Below are 22,983 nucleotides of genomic sequence, written 5' to 3' on the forward strand. Positions count from 1 at the left end.
CTCACACACATTTGCTATCACTGAACTAAGAGAACATATTTAATACCAGCTAAGGCATCATTGGCCTTTCCACATACCAGTAACATATTACAGTGTTGCAACAAGAACCCAATAGTGCTGATTTGTTGCCATTCTGCAAAACACAAAGTGTTCTGTGTCAGCAGAGTGGTGTGTGGAATACTGGATTGCCCAGGTGTTTCATTTTATGTGGCCATCCAAGTGCTCAACAAGACAAACAACTTTTATGCTTGGGGAGCATAGGCCACGGCACACTCATGTTTATCACACACACAACTTCATTACTTGTAGCTTTATGTGTCAGCTTCAAGGTGAAATGACCATCATTTCATTAAAGTCATAGTTATTGTGATGTATCAGATATAAGCATGAAATTCAAAAACTTTGCAATGGAAAAATGGGTTGCTATGCATCTGTGTTTGATGGATATTATACCATATATTGCTGTGTATGAAATGTAGCTAACAATTCAATTTTTTCTTTAAACCTGGGAGGGGAGCAATATCAGCCTTAAGTCTAGATGAAACTGATTTTATGTAGCACATTCACTTCTGATCACACGTGTGTGAAACTGAAATATTGATAACGTCCCTCAAGTCATGATAGCATGCAAAGAGGAGAGTATTTTGCCATATGGTTTACATACAGAACTTTCTTATCCACAATGATATAGTAGAAGCTATAGTCTTTTACCCCAAAATCACCAACATAATTGTTTAAGAGTCATTGACAGTTAGTGAAAAGAGCATTTACTGCTATGAAAAACATAAACTTTCTTCTCTTATGTTATTGTTCTGCACTTCAGTTATCTCTGCCATTCGAAAAATTAGAGCGAACAGCATACCATCTTTCCATTCCTATCCCTGCAAAGGGTGAGGGACAATCTTCTTACTACATATATCTCTTAATTATTAGTGATATTGACTTTGATGAACAGTTGTCAAGGTTCTGCCAAGTCATCAGTGTGTTTTAGTTTCCGAGTTATAAAAGTTTTATTGGGTCAGTTCTAGACTGCAGCAAAAATTTGATGTCTATCCATCGGAGGTTAGCAAGGTTACACAAACAAACATGATAGTCATTACTTAACAAAACTCGTAAGACAACCCATTAAGGTTAAAATTAATTATAAATATATATAATCTATCTTTAACATATCAAAAGATAATTAAGGTGAAGACATTCACCACTTCTCTCTGAAGGGGGATGGGGACAAAAATATGGTACATCATTTGATGCAAATTATATCTTTATTTCTCAGGTGAAGAACAGGAGGAAATCCTTTAGTAAGTTTCAGTGCCAGCTGTTCACTATTTAAAATGCAAAGGGTTATGATAGTCCGCTAAAATTGCAACAGAATTAGCAATTTATTTTTGTCTGAAATATTAACCTTTTCTCATTTTAAGAATCGTCATTAATCATGAGTAACCACTACATTTCTATTGTTTAAGTTTGCTTCTTTTGCCAAAACACTGTATAATTAGCACAAACTCACCTTGCAGTAGCTACTGCAACAGAATACCTAAAATGAAATGTCTTACTAAACATGCAATTGGTGACCAGGGAGGTCAGTACCTTACAGAAAACCTCAATGTGTCAGTTTACAGTAATGTAAGAGAAGAAATGTTATATTTCTCATAGTATAAATTTCACTTATCACTAGCTGTTGATGACTTAAAAAAAATTACAGTACTTGTTTGAAAAAATAAAATAAAAACTATAGCCTCTGCTATAGTTCCATAAATAAGAAAGTTCCACATGTTAACCACATGGAAAACTACTCTCCTTGGTATGCTATCATTTGCCAAAATCTCATTTTGATAACTAACAGTTCATGAGAAATGAGAGGTATTACTGAATGTTTCATTTTCAAACATGTTCAGCTGGAAGTGAACGTGCTGCACAAAATCAATTTTCTCAAGACTGTGGACAGATATTGATCCCCTTTCAAGTTTTAAGAAAAATTTAAAATGTAAGCTATATTTCATATACTGCAATTTATGGTCTAATATGTGCCACACGCAAACTCACAGCAACCCCTATTTTTCATTGCAATGTTTTCAAATTTTGTGATTATAACTGAAATATCACAATAACTATGTCCTTTAATGAAACGGTTAGCATTTCACCATGATGCCAACATATAAAGCTACAAGTAACACATTTTTTTTACTTTATTTTATTATTATTATTATTATTATTATTATTTTTATTTATTTATTTTTTTTTTTTTTACCACACAGATTCTGTAAAATCATTTGAGAATGATTGCATGCTGCGCATCTAAATTCTGACAGCGCAGGGACCTACCAACCCTGGCCTGCTCTGTATGATGACCAAAATGCATTCTGGCAGCCTTCTGTGTAAAAGATACTCGTCCTGGAATGAGCTGCTATGTAATTAACTGAATGCTGATAAGATAAATTACAAAAGTAAAAACAAAACAATACAATGGTGACAAATAATGTAAACAAGTACCATATTACAGTAAATGGCTATTGTAAGAAACTTGTGCACAATACAAACTTACATGACACAAGGGAGACTTCCACCTTATGTAACTTAGAATGTGGAAGCTTGCTGTGTTGTAGTATAGCTTGTTTTAATGAAACAATTATCCTCAAGTAAGCTGTTACATGTTATAACAACATTTGCAGCAAGAAAGATTACAGTGTGAACATCTGTGTTTGGTTTGAGCAGACATAAACATTTCCAAGGATATTTTCAGTATAGAAAATGATTCCCGAATGAGATTTTCACTCTGCAGCAGATTGTGCGCTGATATGAAACTTTCTGGCAGATTAAAACTGTGTGCCCGACCAAGACTCGAACTCGAGACCTTTGCCTTTCGCGGGCAAGTGCTCTACCATTTGAGCTACCGAAGCACGACTCACGCCTGGTACTCACAGCTTTACTTCTGCCAGTACCTCATCTCCTACCTTCCAAACTTTACAGACGCTCTTCTGCGAACCTTGCAGAACTAGCACTCCTGAAGAAAAGGATACTGCGGAGACATGGCTTAGCCACAGCCTGGGGGATGTTTCCAGAACACTGTTAATGATTTCCAGCGAGTAACACCAGATATAGAGCACCTAATAAAAGAATTTACGGTGTGAGCTTGCAGCCCAGCTTAGAGATATTTTTGCAGTTTTCTTTAGAAATACTGCAAGACAGGATGTCTCTGTGTGTAAAAGGGACTAAGGTATTTCAGATTCAGAAAGCTGAAAGGGGTGCTGTTTTAATGAATGTGCTCTAATATTTAATTTATTGTGGTCAAGGCACTTAGCACCTGGAGCAGGTACACCAGCAGCTAAGCTGGGCCTCGTCAAAGAGGGATAGCTAGCAGGCACAGACACTTTTTCTCTTGTGCACAAAGCAGATCTTGCAAGAGTGAGGTGGAAATTTCACCGAATCAAACTTACAAATATTTAATTCACCCACAACAACTTGTAAAACTATGTCATCTTATGTCGAAACTCTCACACCCTTATTTATTATTGAACATGTGTAGATTATTTAAGTCTCAAGATTGCAATATAATATTATTGTTAACTGAGTTTTATGAAAAGCGGTTCATTTTAGATGTGTTGTGTTTGATTCATTTTGATCTGCATTTGGGCAAGATTTTCTTATGAACATTTTTTTATTAATGTAGGCCAACTGGTAATTCTTTTTAAGTAGGCAAATGTGGTGGCCACATTGATCCAGCATTTAAAAAATAATAATAATTATTATTGCCACATTGAGCAGTTCATAACAAAGGTAAAGTTCTGAGTGTTGAACAGTTCTACATCGAAAGGCTACTTAGAGTGCATAACACTTCTTCACAGTGAAAAATTGGTAGTCACGAGTGACCCCAGGATTGGCCTGCATATGGATGGTACTATAATGATGTCCCAACTCAGGCAGGAAACAACCAAAAGTTAGAAAATTTCATTTAAAAAGAAATCAGGAAGGGGCATCAAAAACCCCACTTGTGTTTCAGATTTTGTCTAGTGAAGGACATTCTTATCCTCCACATGCTAGCATGAAGTGTGCCACAAAGTATTCTGTAATAACATTAGAGTCAGAATAAATACTGCTATGGAAAAGGATAATGGAAAAGCCAGCTGTTAGCTGGTGACTATAGATACAATCTAACTTGGACCACCCATGTGAGCAGTCGCAATATATTTTTCTCAATATTCCTTCAACTGGTGTTTTATAAGGTAGTGTATCCCTGATTGGATAACTTGGGAGGCTCTTGATAACTGGGAAATGTTCACTTGTGCAGAAATCATCTTGTATCCTTCATTGGATTTAAGGGATAAGACAGGGTTCAGACAGAGATAGATACACTATATACCACACTACTTAGTAAACATAAGTCAAGGTCTCTCATCACTTGTTGCGTTAGAGTACCTCATCAGATGTTCTATTACTGCCCCACCATGGGTTGTGGGCACTGAAACCCCCCACAAAGAGAAAAAGTGATGGTATATAACGGATCACACCAGCTATCGCCTGATATGTCAGATTTCCTGAAGGTCTGTATATATATTCTGGGTAAAAAGAAAGCAGGTGTCAGAATTCCACTAACTGGTGAAAATAACCATTCCAGTTCCACTGCATGTAGCACGTAGGGGCAATCAGGATGGTGGCAAGGAGGTGAGAAGGTGAGTCATATTTCAGCCTCTGCATGCACCACCTGCTGAGTAGGAACAATGTCACAGTGCACAATTTTAGCTTCAGTCTTGGGGGGTAGGGGCTTACAATACAGCTGAGGCCTCCATGTACTGTAGCCACTATTTTCTTGTCTTTTCTTCTCTACTCTCTGGCTGGAGGTTATCTGGTTGTGTATCAGGAAGGAAAGAAGAATCAACTGTCCTGCAGTTCAAAGTTCATATATCAGTGGCTGTTTTGAGCCACAAAGTATCATCAGTCTGCTGAGAAGATCCAGAGAAAGGTGACATGCTCCTAAATTTAATGAACTGTTTACTGAAAAAGTAGAACACACACAACAAACAAACAATAATCAACCACAATATATAACAAGAAGTGTCTGTCACTATTTTCTTACTGACTTTGTGTATATTTATGACAGGAAAAAAATCTGCAATTATATATAATGTAAATAAAATAGAAAGAAACTTCCACATGGGAAAAATATATTAAAAACAAAGATTCCAAGACTTACCAAGCGGGAAAGCGCCGGCAGACAGGCAGATGAACAAAACACACAAACACACACACAAATTATTAGCTTTCGCAACCGATGGTTGCTTCTTCAGGAAGGAGAGGGAAAGATGAAAGGATGTGGGTTTTAAGGGAGAGGGTAAGGAGTCATTCCAATCCCGGGAGTGGAAAGACTTCCCTTAGGGGAAAAAAAAGGACAGGTGTACAATCGCACACACACACATATCCATCCGCACATACACAGACACAAGCAGACATATTTCATGTCTGCTTGTGTCTGTGTATGTGCGGATGGATATGTGTGTGTGTGTGTGTGTGTGTGTGTGTGTGTGTGTGTGTGTGTGTGTGTGTGTGTGTGTGTGTGTGTGTGTGTGTGTGTGTGCACGCGCGATTGTACACCTGTCCTTTTTTTCCCTAAGGGAAGTCTTTCCGCTCCCGGGATTGGAATGACTCCTTACCCTCTCCCTTAAAACCCACATCCTTTCGTCTTTCCCTCTCCTTCCTCAAGAAGCAACCATCGGTTGCGGAAGCTAGTAATTTGTGTGTGTGTGTTTGTGTGTTTTGTTCATGTGCCTGTCGGCCGGCGCTTTCCCGCTTGGTAAGTCTTGGAATCTTTGTTTTTAATATATATATATATATATATATATATATATATATATATTATCAGTCCACCTAGTTTTCAACATCCTTCTATAGCACCACATACACACCGATCTGCTATAGGTGATCAATTCCCTTTCCCTTACTTTACATTTTGCTCCTGCCAAGAATTTCCGTTATTGTTACACAATACTCTGTTAAACTGTGACCAATACTGTATCCATTAAACTTCCATATTAATTCCAATTTCTTCTTGTCTCACATCATCATTTCCACTCCTCTTTTGCACTGTGTCACCCATTTCCTCAAAGTTTGGTAGTCACACTTTGATAGCATGTGTCAATAGGACCAGGGCAAGATGTGCAAGACTGTAATAAGCACAAAATACATGCTGCACAGCCACATACTTCTTGCTGTATTGGTAAAATGCCTTCAAGGCAACAGCATGTCATTCACCGGTCCACAGTCACATCTCAACTGAACATCAATATCTGGGTCAATGGCAAAGGTTTATTGTCCAGATGGCACCACCCATTTTCTGATACCTAATACAACATGTTATTTCCACGGTTCCCAAACCATCCTTTTCACTGTCAGAACTGTTACTAGTTTTTCCACTTACCGTATCCTGGTGGCAAGTCTCCCGGCTGACTAATATTGTGAGAACCACGACCAGCCTGTTGCAACATCAATGAATTTCTCTGTCGTGCAGATCGTCGACGATGAGCAGCTGCTTGAGCCTGACTGCCTGAAGAATTTTCACGTTCACGTCTACTGCCAGCAGCTGGAAGCTCTGTTCTTGAAGGCCGATTTTCAGCTTCGCTGTGAATTAAAGACACCACTTCATTCAAAACTAGGTACCATTCAAAACTCATCCTTTTAATACATTAAAATTTATTTTGAAAGAAATGAAACACTTACTCAACAAACATAGTACTAATTCTTCCCAGGAGAACAGCATAACATGATTCTATGAACTTAACATTTTAATCCACTTTTCAGTACACTGGGTCATTCTACATTCTTTGTGTAATGTTGGAAAGCAAATGTAGCTCATCTGTACAGGAGATCATGAATACAGTAGTTTTGCAACCCACTTTCAACTACTGCTCAAGTGTCCGAGATTCTGACCAGGTTGAATCAAACTAAGACATCGAAGCAATTCAGAGGTGTGTTGCTAGCTTTATCAGCAGTAGGTTTGCTTAACACACGAGTGTTACAGAAATGCTCTGTGAGCTCTAATGGCAATCACTGGAGGGAAGACTACATTCTATTCGCCAAATATTACTGGGAAAGTTTAGAGAACCAACGCTTACAACTGACTGCACACATATCTAGTGCCAACAACATACATCTCACATTAAGAACTGGAAAAGACGAGATAAGAGATATTACAGTTCATACAGAAGAATATAATCAGTCGTTTTGCTATCACCCCATTTGCGATTGGAACAGGAAAGGTAATGACTAGCAATGGTACAAGGTCCCTTCCACTATGCACTATATGGTGGCTTGCAAAGTAAATGTAGTTGTAAATGTAGTTGTAGTAAATGTAGTTGTAGATACTGAGGATCCTGCAGATGGACCAAAAAGCCAAAAATTGGTTCGACTTGAATATTTGTAGAACAAAATGCAGTTAGTTTGTTTTTCATCCCTAAAAATACTTGTCATTTTTAATTACACTTCACATCAAATTATTACTAATGTAACTGAGAGCTTAGTAACAGTAATGCCATATTGATGAGTATTTTCCAATTGGATATGTAGTATTTTGCTGGTACTGTTACATATATATTTATTTGGTTAAGTAATGTTGGTGTGGTCAGGTTTTATTTTTATTTTAGAGGAAACTAGCAATAGCTTATGCTGCAATAAGTAACCCAGTGGCATGTGATGTTAACACTTGCAAGCTATATCTAAATCACAAAAACCTATCTCCGATGACATACTTGTAGCTGAATTTACAACTTTGTAGATTTATTGCAAATTGAAGTTGATACATACACTTTGAAGTACTGTAATAAAAAGTTATTTGTAAAGGAATTTGGTTGATACTTAATTTAATATTAGAATCTGGCCAAATAACAGGTAGGTAATTTTCAGGGAACAGTCTACTGCAAACTGCCTAGAGATATGGACTCACGTAATGGCTGGTTTACTTAAACTGTTTTGAAGTAGTGCTATTTCGTGGTCACAATTTGCGCCTTAACAGGAGAGGATGACATACCATATGAAATCTATCTAAGAAATATATTAAAGAAAAATGCTCCCAAATGAAGAAGTTTTTATTCACAGATTACACTGGTCATTCACTGTAGAGGTTCATAGACCTAGGTTCCTACCCATGTAGACAAATGGTTTTTGACAAAGATATCAGTATCTTTCTAACATCTCTAACAGCACTGCAGTCATGCAATTACATGTCAGAAGAATCATAGCAATGTTGGATACTTATCTTGGGAGATAATGTTCAACACCATTTCAACTTCTCAATAGGGGATATATCTGAAAACTGGGCACATCAGGGGGATGGATGAACATCTTATGAGATCATGTTGAGTAATATAAAAGATGTGTGCTTGGGTACTGTCTTGCTGGAAGAACATGTCTCATTTCATAAGACGGACAACAGAAAAATTTAGATGATAAGGACATGTCCTGCAGTTTTTCAGATGGTTTTGTTAAGTTGTTGCCAGTTGTAGACCACTAGTTTCCACTCCCAAAGTACGTAATACACTCTCAAACACCCATCACAGATGCAAAGGCAGAATCTTCCATCATCAAGCACAAGTTTGTGCCATTAATCTTAGCTGCACCTTTTCCTACACCATCAAAGGTGCATAGTGCATTGATGTCATGTGAGAGGAAGTTTGGCAAGCAGTAACCTTGATGTAGTCCAACTTCCACCAAATGTTTCTAGATTACCATGGAGACATTGGGTGCATGAATGGCTCTAATATGTGCTGTGGTCACCACACAGTCAGTGACGGATAATCTTATGATGCATCTATGCAAGCATGACTTTATAGTTGCACCCACTGGAACAATAAGCTTGTCAATGTATGTTCCTAGTAAGTCATTTATTGCTGAAAAATGAAGGGACAAACCTCCTGTCAGCACTTCTAGAAGTAGCTTCCTGCACAACCTTATTCTACATGCCTTTTAAAACTATTTCTGTACCTATGATTCTACTGCTCATAAGGATTACACCAAACTTCTGAAGAAAATACAACACATAAGCATATATTGTTTCTTCAAAAGGTGTATCTTTAGACAAAACAGTATCCAGAAAGATTTCCATTACTCCAATTGCATGACCAATACTGAGTACAAGGTATGATCATAAAGTATTGGAATTGTTTAAATTTTCCAGGTTTTATATATCCAATAAAAAAATGTTCATACATGTGTTGTTGTTGTTGTTGTTGTTGTTGTTGTTGTTGTGGTCTTCAGTCCTGAGACTGGTTTGATGCAGCTTTCCATGCTAATCTATCCTCTTCAAGCTCCTTCATCTCCCAGTACCTACTGCAACCTACATCCTTCTGAATCTGCTTGTTCTTGATGTATATTTGCATTTTCAGTTGTTTTGAATATTTAATTTATTGTCAACAGTTGAACAGCTCATGTGGGTTTTCAAATGCTTGGGGAATTTTTACTTTCGAAAAAGATGGATCACAGAATTTACATCAAGTTTTGGAATAAAGTACAGCACCATATTTGAAACGTTGACTGTGGCTTTGGGCAAATCTGCTATGATTAAAAGAAGTGTTTACAAGTGGTATAAACATTTCACAGAGTGTTGAGAAGAAGCCGAAGATGACGACTGCCCTGGAGACCCTAGCACATCTCTTCCTGATGAGTATACTGGTAAGAAGTAGAAATCAAAGATCAACTGTCCCAATGGAAACTGCTTTAAGAGACCGAAAAAAAATTTGCCATGTTCAATCACATGTAAAGGTTTTTCTCAATGTTTTCTTTGATTGCAATGGATAGAGCACCATGAATTATTGCCTTATGGTCATAAGGTCTATCTGTGTGAAGCAATACAAAGAAAATTACCAGAATTGTGGCAAAAGCACTAGAGGAAATTGCATCACTATATTGGTCCTGCTCATGCCACAACACTTGTACATGACTGATTGGCAAAAAACAGAAATATTATGTTGCCTCAGCCACAGTCTTCACCGCACATGGTCCCCTGTGACACTTTTCTATTCCCAAGGCTGATGAGAAACATGAAAGGGCATCATTTTGCCATCATTGATGAGATAAAATGGAATCGCTGAAGGAACTGAACACCATAATTAAAAGTTAATGTCAGAAGTGCTTCCAAGATTGGAAAAATCACTGGCACAAGTATGTTATATATGATGCATATTACTTTGAAGGGGACAAAGTTGATGTTGGGGAATAAATGAAGAACCTTGTTAAAAACTTCCCGTTACTTTTTAATCGCACCTCATATTTTCATATCAAAAGTGTGTTACAGACTTTTTCTAAATATTCATTTATCAATGCATAAGTAAACATGAATTAAAAGCAAGCACTAACATTATTAGATATATGTAAGAAAAGAACTTCTCCTATGAAAATATATCCTACAACTGGTCTATACACATGTGTGCAATGAAGTGTGGTACTACAATCAATGTGATGAGACTAATAGGATTTCACATGTGGATGTGAGCAGCAGACATAAAATAGGACAGCAAAAAATAAGGAGAAATGAGGAGACAGATGGGAGAGGGAAGGAGGAAATGTAAAAGGAGGGATAAAATGTGATATGAACAGTGAGCTACAAATAGAAAGTTTGGTAGCTCAGCTTCAGAACAAAGTACTGGATGACTTACAGAATAGAACTTCTGCATCGACCAACAGAAACATGCAACTACCATTAAAACAAAAGGTGAGAGGGCTACTGGTAACAAGAGAAAAACAGTGACAAAAATTGCAGGACAGCAATATGCACATATACTGATGGCAACAGTATTGCATACATGAGCTATAAAATGACAATGCACTGGCAGAGCTGTCATTTGTACTCAGATGATTTATGTGAAAAGGTTTCTGACATGATTGTGGCCGCACAATGGGAATTAACAGATTCTGAACATGGAATGGTACCTGGAACTACACACATGGTACATTCCATTACCGAAATCACTAGGGAATCCATGAAGTAAGAGATATGCAATTGCTCCCATATGCGAGTGTCTAAAATTTGAGGGAAAAACTGAATGTCAGTTTTTGCGCTTTTGCTTTTTTTTGCTTCAGAAAACTGCTGGTCTGTAACAGGCAAAGGCTTTTGCAACTTATGTCTAAATGTGATTTGATAATTCGGAGTATTTTCATTTATTTAATCATGTCTGGAAACACACATCATATAATCAAAATAATACATAGATAATTTCAGTCTGGTACAACAAGCATTAACTGTTTTCTATAAACAGACATTACATAGTAACACATATTTTATCAGGTTGTGCTAAAAAGTAATGGCGCAGAATCTTTTATGTGAGAACTCAAAGTCTTTTAAAAAAATAAAACAAAAATCAATAACATTCTATGTCTTTATTCTTCAAGTCTACATATTTATTTCTTAACATAAACACACTGGTTATGAATATGTTTCTCCAAACAAGGGACCAGTTTGTAGATCATTTTCCATGTTGGCCAGCTTTCTTCGTGATCAGAAGGTAAGTTCTCACATGGCACCATCCATTCTGTGCCGTTTGTGCCAGGAACTTAGTGCGAATGCTGAAGGTTGCTCAATGATGGTTTCTGTAGTGTGGAAGATTCTTTGCTTTGATTTGATTTGGGAAGTTAATGGTGAATACCCATACACGGAAATGGGTCTCTAAATTTATTAGTTGTTTTGGTTGGTTGTTTGGAGTTTAAGGGACCAAACAGCAAGGTCATCAGTCCCTTGTTTCAAATGTAGTCCATTCCGATAGTGTGACATCTCAGAAAAGTCAGAACGATAAAAGGGAAAGGGCTAAAAATGTAAAAGGGCAGTCATGTTGTCAATGGTAAAAACAAAATGAGGTAAGTCAGTGAGGGAGAGAACCCAACGCTATGGTACAGACAGGGAATATCCCACCTCTGAAGCAGCAGAGGCAAGACCACCTGCGACTTAAAAGGTGCAACCACTAGAATGTAGAAGTGCGTATGGGAAAAGGAGACTAACCAATCTTAAAAAATGATAAAAACAGAGTAAAAGGGTAGAAAAGAGGATCTCGGTCAGGGAGGGGAGTCAGGAATATCCAAACACGGCTTACAGTGGGAGATACCCCAACACTCACCGCCCTGCCCCAACACTAGAGAGAGATTAAAAACCTTAAAACTGAGAATAAAAGCCACTATCCCAGAGGAAACCGAGAACCAGATCGACCATCCGGTAATCGTCAGCCAACATCAAAGGTAAAGAGCGGGAGAGCCTGTAATTAGCACGCAGAGGCAAAAGAAGGGGGCATACAACCAAAATGTGGGCTACTGACTGGAAGGCTCCACAACCACAAAGTGGGGGTGGCTCATCACGCAAAAGAAACCATGGGTCAGCCTGGTATGGCCAATGCGGAGACGACACAGTGTGGTCGAGTCCTTTCGGGAGAGGCGAAAGGAAGAACACCACGGGCCTGGTGTCACCTTAATCGCACAAAGTTTATTAGACAGGGAAGTAGCCTCCCACGATTGTGCGAAGTGGGATTTGATGTGAAGCCGTAAATACGCTGCAGGAGGGGTAACAGAAAACGGGGAGTAAGAAACTGCTCCCCCTGCCAAACGAACAGCGAGCTCATTACCCAGGATACCCACATAGCCAGGGACCCAAAGGAAGTCAACAGAACAAGCAGCACGGTGAATATCAGCGAGATGTTCATGGATGGCAGAGACCAAGGGATGGCGCGAAAAACACCGGTCAATAGCCAGAAGGCCACTCATTGAGTCTGTACATAACAAAACACGGTTGTGTTGGGACTGTTTAATAAAGGTATGGGCCTGGGAAATTGCCATCAATTCCTCAGTAAACACCCCACATGTAGGTGGCAACAGATGATTTTCTGTTCCAACAGAGGACTTGAAGGCATATCCCACATGATAAGCAGATTTAGAGCCATCAGTGTAAAAAGCAACAGCATCCCGAAACTCCCATAATATTTGGTGGAAAAAGGAACGGAACACCATCGGTGGGATGGAATCTTTTGGACCTCGGCGGAGATGCAACCGAATTCGAGGCCAAGGAACTAACCAAGGGGTAGGGGGGGGGGGGGGGGGGGGGGGGGGGGAGCAAGGAAGACAGGACAAAGAAGGAGGCTGAAAATCACGGCAAAGAGACGCGAAGCGGAGCCCAACCGATAAACCCGCCTGTGGGCAGGAGTCGGGTGGGTGACGTCCATAGTCTTGGAGCAGGAGAGAATAGGAAGGATGAGTGGAAGAGGAACCACCAGAAACTGGGACCGCCGAACAGAAAGGAGGGGGGGGGGGGGGGGTCCCAGCTTCAACCAGGAGACTATCAACAGGGCTCGTAGGGAAGGCACCAGTGGCCAAACGGATACCACGATGGTGGACTGGATCCAACACGTTCAGTGTGGAAGGAGCAGCTAAACCATAAACTTGACAACCATAGTCCAAGCGAGACAGAACTAGAGCACGATAAAGATGGAGAAGGAGAGAGTGGTCCGCACCCCAAGAGGAGTGGGCAAGGAAGCGCAGGACATTGAATTTATGGAAACATCCTACCTTCAGATGTCTGATATGGGGCAGCCAAGTGAGCTTGTTGTCAAAAAGAAGACCTAGGAAACGAAACTGTGGGACCACAGGCAATCGTTGTGCATTGAGATAGAGTTCTGGATCAGGGTGTATTGTAGTATGGCAACAGAAGTGGACCACCCGCGATTTGAAATAAGAGAATTAAAACCCCTGTGAGGGGGTCCACACAGAGGCACGCCGTATAGCTCCCTGGAGCTGCTGTTCTGCAGAGGCCATCGAAGAGGAACTAATCCAAATGCAGAAATCATCCACATACAGGGCAGGGGCGACCAAAGGACCGACAGAGGCCACAAGTCCATCGATAGCAATGAAGAAAAGAAGTACACTCAATACAGAACCCGTGGGATGCCCGTCTGATGGGTCTGTGAAGAACTAAAAACAGTACCAACTCGAACCCTGAATGACAGATGGAACAGGAACTGGTGGATAAAAATCAGGAGTGGGCCCCGAAGACCCCACTGATGAAGTGTAAGCAAGATGTGATGGCGCCAGGCCATGTCATAGGCCTTGCGTAGGTCAAAAAATACTACAACCAAATGGCGGCGCTGGGAAAAACCCTGCTGAACTGCGGATTCCAAGCGAAGTAAATGATCGATCGGAGACCGTCCCTCTCGGAAGCCACACTGGTAAGGGGACAATAGATCCCGAGATTCAAGGACCCAATTGAGCCGATGGGCTACCATCCATTCAAGTAACTTGCAAACAACATTTGTCAGACTAATTGGCCGATAGATATCAACAAATAGGGGGTTCTTACCAGGCTTAAGGACAGGAACCACAAAGCTATCCCTCCACTGAGAAGGGAAGTCACCAGACATGTTGAAGCAGTTGGTTATGAATGGAGTCTGGGACAGGGGCTGTATCATGAGAAGAAGAAAGTGCGGAAAGAAATTCCCATTTAGTAAAAGGTTCATTGTAAGATTCCGACTGACAAAGGGTAAAACAAGAGGTGGAAGCTTCGGCCTGATGTTTCCGGCGAAGGAAAGCAGCCGGATAGGAGGCTGATACTGATGCCATTGCAAAATGGGTCGCAAGATGTTCCGCAAGAATCAACGTGTCTGTACAAAGGCCATCTGGGAGGTGAAGGCCTGGGAGGGTGGACTGCTGATGGCAACATTGGAGAGAGCGAAGAGTAGCCACTACCCGTGACGTAGGGACAGTAGAACCGAGGGAAGAAACAAATCATTCCTAATATATCCGTTTGCTCTGTTTGATTAAATAACGGGCTTTAGTGTGATGGCGTTTAAAGGTAATAAGGCTGTCAACGGATGGGTGCCTCTTAAGATGATGTAAAGCTCAACGGCAATCACGGATGGCAATGGAAATGGCTGTACTCCACCACGGGACTTGCCGGTGACTAAAGGGTCCAGATGAGTGCAGTACAGCAAGGCTAGCAGAACTAACCATTGCGTCAGACACGTCACGTAGGACGTCATCAATACAACACGACAAAGAGGGAGAAAATGTGACCTGCGCAGTGTAGAGAGGCCAATCGGTGCGTTGGAAAGGCCAACGAGGTAACCTGTCCATCGGAGAGCGGGAAGGGAACGAGAGAATCAACGGGAAATGGTCACTATCACAAAGGTCGTCGTATTGCGACCAATGTAATGGAGGAGAGAGAGAGAGAAGAAAGAGAAAGAGCAATGGCAGAAAAGGTATCATGACTGGCACTGAAATGAGTAGGGGAGCCATCATTAAGAAGGCACAAGTCATGGTCTGTAATAAACTGATCTAAGAGAAGACCTCGTCTAGACGAAAATGCACTGCCCCACAAGGGGGGATGAGCATTAAAATCCCCAAGAAGGAGGAAGGGAGGAGGAAGTTGCTGAAGAAGGGCAGTTAAGGCAGCAGGTGTAAGAGTCCTGTCAGGAGGGAGATAAAGATTGCAAACTGTGACCTCAGAGTCCAGGCTAACCCTAACAGCAACTGCTTCCAATGTTGTTTGAAGAGGAATCCACGTGCTAGCAATGTCTGTACGGACCAACGTACAAATACCACCAGAAGCCCGCAGGGGTCTGACCCGATTTCGACAGAAAACACGGAACCCACAGAGGTTCGGTGAGTACAGCTTGTGTGGTTCTACAGGAATCTCATTTTACTGATGCTCAGAGTAAGACGAAATAAGGGATTTCAATTTCGGAAGGTGATGGTAGTATCCATTACAATTCCATTGGATAACCACAGAACGATGATTTAAATGGTGGCTGAACAGGCTAAAACCAGACATATCGCCGGGTCACCACCCGACACCTACAAGGAGGGGGTGACATCCATGAATGACTGGTCAGAATCTGGTTGTGAAGCCGGGGATAGGACCTCTGGTGACACCAGAGGCTCTTTGTCCCGGGACTTACATTTCTTCTTCTTTTCAGGTTGAGATCAAGGATGGCTGTGTGGCATAAATGAGCCAGCTGCAGCAAGATCAGGAACAGAAAGAGATAGAGCGACCTGGGGGCCGACAGACCGCGGTTCTCGCGGTCGTCGTGTTGCAGCACACCTTTTTGCCTGGAGGGTACCGGGAATTGGCATCCCGGGAGGGGCACCCTTGACCGGCAGATGCCGGAGGAGTGGGACACTTCTCTGGCTGGGGAGGGGGAGCAGCGCCCAGAGGAGAAGGTATGGGAGATGCAGGGGAGGGGGGGGGGGGGGGGGGAGAGAGGGGTCCGGGGCTGGGGAGAGGAAGGGGGTCATGGGCACAGGGTGAAGAAGTGTATACTTCTTACGAGCCTCTGTGTGGATTAAACAATCAAGGGACTTATACTCCTGTATCTTCTTTTCCTTCATATATACTGGGCAATCTAGTGAACGCAGAAAATGATTGCCATGTCAATTAACACACACAGGAGGGGGGACACAGAGACTCCCCTCATGGATTAAATGTCCACAGTCACCACAGAGAGGGGCCTGCGAACAGCGGGAAAACGTGTCCAAAACACCAGCACTTAAAACACCTCATGGGAGGTGGGATGTACGGCTTCACATCACATCGATAAACCATAATCTTTACTTTCTCAGGGAGGATATCTCCTTCAAAGGCCAGGATAAAGTCACTAGTATCAATGTGATTGTCGTTAGGACACTTCTGAATATGCCAAACAAAGTGAACACCTCGCCATCCGAGATTGTCCCGAAGTTCCTCATCACTTTGAAGGATGAGATCCCTGTGAAAAATCACACCTTGAACCATATTTAGAGACTGGTGGGGAGGTAATGGACACAGGAATTGTGTCAAGATGGGTACAGGCACGAAGAGCCATAGACTGGGCAGCTGAAGCAAAACTGCTTCAGCAACGAACCCGATCGCATCTTGCTCAGGGAATCCACTTCCCCAAACTTGTCTTCAATGTGTTCCACAAAGAATAAAGGTTTGGTATTGGTGAAAGTATCCCCATCAGTCCTGGTGGAAACCAGGTAGCGGGGGAAAGGCTTTGCCCCTAACCGACGGGCATGGCCCTCTTCCCAGGGGGTAGCCATGGAAGGGAAGGCCGAAGGGGCAGGAGAAGCAGCACTAGAAGAATCAGTTCCACGCAGAGAGACGGCCGCAGAAGAACGGCCAGAGTTCTGGACCCGTATTTGTTTCATTTGCATAGTGTCCGCTCTGATACCACCCACTCCGATCACGGGCTCTCCCCACAGGTGCAACCCAGCCACAGCAAGGGCCGTCTGGCACGGTGGCCATTGCCAGGAGTTCCGATGCTCCAGGATGACGAGCAACCACTCCAAGGCTTGCATGAGAAAATCACAGCTCAGGTATCAGAAGTGTGGTCCCTGTGTGTTCAGGGGGCTCAACCAAAAAGGTACATACCGTCCCCACCACATGGACTGGCTACCGTGCTGGCTATGCACCCTAGCATCAGACAACGACGTGAAAGAAAAGGTGGAATGAACTAGGAGGACACACATCGGAGACACTAGGTAAGGTGCTCTTCCCCAAATGGCGCACACTACGGAAGAGAAATTTAGTAATGGAGGTCAAACCCCAGAAGGGGACCAGGGAGTGCCAAAAGGAGGTGATTACTCAACAAAGCTAAATTGCAAAACCAACATAACCAGGAGGATAGCGGGGGCCAACATAAGCAAGGACACCAAGAGAGGGAGAGGAGAGGGTGAGGGGAAAGGAGCAAGGAGAGGAAAGGAGGGGAAAGGGAAGGAAATGCGGCCCTGGAAAGAAGGAAAGCTGCAATAGCTTGGGACCTCGCTCTCACCACGCACATATCCACAAAAGAGTTGTGGACCCCCCTGGGGGGTCTAGATTTATTGCTTTATTTCTTTCTAGTCAGATGGTAGAATCACAGCAGAACTGATTTTATCTCAGGCAGGCTGTGGTGATTCTACAGTAGAGTAACAGAGGGCTACGGCTGATGTCCTCAGAACATGAAGCTGTTTTTCCAAAGTTGTACCAGCTAGTTTCCTTTTGGTGTTCAAACAATGATTCCTGTAAGTGCGTGTCGATCAAGGTTGACTCTTAAATATTTGGGTGTAGTGCTGTGTTCTAATTGGGTTCTTCCAGGGCCATCTGCCCAGAGCTGGCTATTGCTGCAGATGTTAAAGAGGATGGCAGATCAGGCGCTTCTGTGTGGGAAGCCATCTTTGTAGTTCTTCCGCCTATTTCTCTCACACTGTACTCAACAAAAAAATAAATCTTTCGTTATAAAGTAGGCATTCTAATATCTGAGTCAGTTTATAATTCTTTGTTAGTTCACAGAGATTCTTTGGCAATAAGCAGTGGTTAACTGTGTCATATGCTGCTATCAGGTCAATGAAACCTACACCCACGATTTTATTGTTTTCAAAGCCATCTTCAGTATACTGCATTAGGTGTAACATATGAGAGGTGCAGCTTTTCCCTTGTTGGAAACCTGCCTGTTCCAGTATAAGTACTGGTTCTATTATTTTGGACAGCTTGTCTAATATCATTTGCTTGAGTGTTTGGTGTGTATGATGTAACAAGGAGACTGAGCTGTAGATTTTTGAATCATTTGCATCTTTACCATACTTCCTAACTACAGTGACTCCAGCCTTTCTCCATAGTTCTGAAATCTTACAGCTGATTGTGCAGTTATTTAGTAAATTAAAGCACCACTGTTTGCTGATGGCGCCAAATCTTTTGAACTGTTCAATACAGATGTCATCTAAGCCTGCTGCTTTGACATGTTTGTATTTGTTAAGTGCTCTATTAAAGATCTTTCATGATGAAAGGATCAGGCAGAATGCTACTATTATGTTTCAGTTTTTTACTTTGATTTGTCTACAGTTTTCCTTGGTTTGCTGCTTTCAATGAGCTCATTTACTATTTGGGTTGCAGATATGTTGCAGAGCACTTGAGTCTCAGAAGCATCATTGCTGAGGTGTTTTGGTAGTTTTCATGCCTTGTGGCTATTTCTTCCCATGTCTACCTCCTCCACTAACTTATACACCGGGTGTGTGTGACTCAGAAATTAGGGAAATGACTTGTTAACCACTTGCAATGGTATCAGCACTAAATGGGTTCATTTCAAAATTATCTTTATATACACTGAATAGAATGCATGTTGCTGGATTAAGTCCCTGTATGTATGGATGGATATGTTTCCACAGCCTCTACAAAAAGGTTTGCAATAGCAGAACCTGACAGTGTTCACTATTTCTTCATACAATTCTGAAACAGGCTGAATTGTTTCGATCCTCTCATCTAACATAATTATGATCTTTTTTTTAATTTGCTTTTTTGAAATTTCATCTTCACTTGAAATACACAGTTTGTAGTGTGGCTGCTGATACTAATTGGTACATCATTGGATGGTGTTGTGTATGTGGAATTGGTAAACTGATTTGATGCTTTGTTGGGACAGGTTTTCACTAGCAAAAATACGGTCAGGATTGTAACCAAATTGTCATTTGCCACTGTTGAAGGATGAGGGTAGATTGCTGTGATGGATAAGTGAAGCTTATTATGTTCACCCATTCTAGAAGGGCCTCTCCATTTACATCTTCTTCAGGGTATCCCAGACAACACTGTGGCTGTTGAAACCACGACAACAAAGTTTTTGATTGTAGAAATTAGGAGAACTGAAACAAATGTCTTTCTTTGGAGGTCTGTAGATAGATGAAACTATTAAGTTATTAATTTCACCCATGAAGATTTCAATGTTACTGTCACCCATAATTGAAGTTGAAAGAATCTGAAGGTTTGTTATATCTTCCGCTATGAAGGTATGTGTTTTCTTTTTTCCCTCTGGAACTAAGCACAAGTTCAAATTTTTTTTGTTGCTAATGTAAACATAAATGTTTTATTTGCAGAGTTGCCTAATGGTGAGTTGATTTAAAATTGAAATTTGATGGATATAATTTGTAACAAACAACAGGGTTTCATCCATACACACAGAACGTGCACTCTTATGCTTTTGAACTTGCTCATGTATTTCACTTCTTGCATGTAAGAGAAATATATTTATAAATACCTCCGCAATAGTGTTAAAGTTAAGTTAATATAAGAAAATAATACCAAGAAAACTTTCACAAGTTAAATTTGTAACTCTCAATGACAACTGAATGTCTTCCTCACTCTCCTTTACAATTTTAGTGACATAAGAAAAGCGACATACAAAAATTATAAAAGCTAGAATTTCTTTCCTACTGGCCTAAACAAGTTTGTATAAATAACAAACTGCAAAATATAAAATGTCGATGGTTTCAGGAAAGTTCTTGATAAAGGGTTGTGTAAAATCAGAAGAATTTCTGCTACTCAGGTTAATTATGTTTCGATAAAATTTACAGTGATACGTAGCTCCAACATCATTTTTATTGTCCATAAAGTGCTTGCCACCTTATTCTTAACAGACGAGTACCTCTCATCATGGGGTCTGAGTGACCTCTCTGCCTTTTCAACCTTCGCCGACCCATATCTCTCTTCCCTCCATGAAGTGAAGAGTTCGCAAAATTTTGTGTTCTTTTATATGCTTCTATCAGCAGTGCTAAAAAGATAAGCCCTGGCCAGAAATCCTGTATCAAAATCTTATCACCAAATACGTAATTATTTAAGTTAATGGCACAGTACACACACACACACACACACACACACACACACACACACACACACACACACACACACAAAGTTATGTTAAATATAGAGTTCTTTATTAATTGTATACTTTGAAATATCTATTGCCACTCATTCAACTTCCATTGCCACTCGTGCAACATCCAACTAACACAATCACACTACGTATTTATAATTTTAAAAAAGACAGTACATGTTAGTTACTTGACCTTAACTCTGAGATTACATTCTATACTTAATAGTGGTGGAAGAAGAACTGTGATCACCATTAAGGTGTTCCCTTCATCTACTGTGGTGTAAGTACATTGCAGAATAAGAAGTGTGTTTTGTTTTGCACATTATCAGGAAAGAGGAAGCAGCAGCAGCAGCAGCAGGAGTAGGAGTAAGTCTGGTAATAATAGTAGTAGTCACATTTTGTGACAAGGAGAGAAGCAGGAACATTACACAAATTGGTAACATTATCTTTTGTTGTGTACCCAGCACATGATTGTGTGTCATTTGTCCAACAATGACTCATTAATTATAGTGCATGGTGATTTACTAGAAGTCACAAAGAATCCATTAATTCACCTCTTAAAACTATCTGAAATTAAAGCTCAAATCTAAAATTTGGCTCAATTTCATGTATTCATTCCATGTATCTTGGGTAAGCACTATGAAGTTTTCTTTTAAAGAAACTACCAACTACACCCATATATTTCATTATTAAGTGGAGGTCACATATGCAGAGATAATGAACTTCATAACACACACAGATCAAAATGTGAAATACCTCACTGTTTTGTTTGGTTGGAAGCCTGTTATTGCCGGAACCAATGGCCTGCGTGATGCAGCAGTTCCTCGAAGAGGGAAGATGCCATTCTGCTCCCTGTTCCCTGATTGATTCTGGCTTGGTGTCTGGTTTACTGGACTGCCAGGATTGGATCCTGCTGACGATTGCTGTTCAGTGGTACCAGTAATAGGTGAACTAGTATTGGAACTTGAAGTATTTAGATGGACTAATCCACTTATTGGAGAAGCTGGCTGCGTAACATCTGGGCTGATGGGTCCACCCTCAGTTGAAGAATTTAGATGGGCTAGTCCACTTGTTGGAGAAGTAGGCTGTGTAACATCTGGGCTGACAGACCCACCATCACTTGAAGAATTTGGATGGGCTAATCCACTTGTTGGAGAAGTAGGCTGTGTAACATTTGAGCCAACAGGACCATTCTCACGTGAAGGTCTTGAAAGGACATGTGTCGGAATAATACTTGTATATTGCGGCCTATGAGGAAGGAAAACAGCATTAGTAACCACTAGTCCTAAACGAAAGAAAAACCATTAATATATTCTTTATTTACATCTTAAATAAAAGATTGAACACAGAATCAATAAATTTATGGTATCTGCAACGTTATTTCATAATTTCATGCAGATTAGACACAAACTAAATTAAAATTCTCATGACGTTATCATACAAAACCTACATTAGCAACATTTTCCATCACAAAAGGTTACCACCATCTTCTACAATATGCCATGTAGCTTTACACAAAATAAGCACACACACATATATATAAGCAACCGATGGTTGCTTCTTTAGGAAAGAGGGAAGGAGAGGGAAAGACGAAAGGATGTGGGTTTTAAGGGAGAGGGTAAGGAGTCATTCCAATCCCGGGAGCGGAAAGACTACCCTTAGGGGGAAAAAAGGACAGGTGTACACTCGCACTAACACACATATCCATGGGATGGATATGTCTATCATCTACTCAATCTCCCACTTCCAGCTCCACTCCCCCCAACACCTCAAAATTCTAGTCAACACAATCTGGAACCACAACACCCCAATTCAGTAGTTAACCTTTCCTCCAAACCTCTCTACCAATCCGAAACCTCTGTCCTATCCAAAGGCCTCACCTTCAGCCCCACTCCCAGGTTCAACCAAACTGCCCTTGTCAAAGACTTACTGTCCTACACTCGTAGTCTCTGCTGGAAATATCACTTTGCCACGAAGAAAAATAATCCTGATCCCACTCCTAATGATCCAACTCCCCAAGACACTATCCAAATTGAACCCTGCCTGGAACAGTCCCGTCCTCCATCACAGCGGGTCCCACCTCCTCTTCCTCAAAATCACCCTCTCCAAACCTTCCAGGAATTTCTCACTTCCAGCCTTGCCTCTCAATCTTTCTTGAAAAACCTTAATCCTACTCCCAACATCACCACAGCCGAAGCCCAGGCTATCCGTGATCTGAAAGCTGACCGATCCATCATCATTCTTCCGGCTGACAAGGGTTCCACGACCTTGGTACTTGATCGTCGGGAGTATGTGGCTGAGGGACTGCGTCAGCTTTCAGACAACTCTGCATACAAAGTTTACCAAGTTAATCCCATTCCTGATGTCCAGG

The 22,983-nt window shown here is 41.1% G+C and overlaps 1 protein-coding gene across 2 annotated transcripts in view; it reads right to left on the reverse strand.

Annotated features, from left to right (window-relative positions):
- Nucleotides 1-22,983, reverse strand: part of LOC126335532 (E3 ubiquitin-protein ligase SMURF1) — a 187,480-nt gene that overhangs the window by 80,355 nt on the left and 84,142 nt on the right. Inside the window, exons 6-7 of one of the 2 annotated variants that reach the window (XM_049998905.1) lie at nucleotides 21,369-21,860; nucleotides 6,413-6,612 (exon numbers count right to left, since the gene is read on the reverse strand). In XM_049998905.1, coding sequence (XP_049854862.1) covers nucleotides 6,413-6,612; nucleotides 21,369-21,860 — 692 coding nt within the window. The remainder of the gene's footprint in view (nucleotides 1-6,412; nucleotides 6,613-21,368; nucleotides 21,861-22,983) is intronic. The other variant, XM_049998906.1, reaches the window with a different exon arrangement.

The sequence above is a fragment of the Schistocerca gregaria genome, chromosome 2 (assembly GCF_023897955.1).
Source record: "Schistocerca gregaria isolate iqSchGreg1 chromosome 2, iqSchGreg1.2, whole genome shotgun sequence".
Taxonomy (NCBI): Eukaryota; Metazoa; Arthropoda; class Insecta; order Orthoptera; family Acrididae; genus Schistocerca; species Schistocerca gregaria.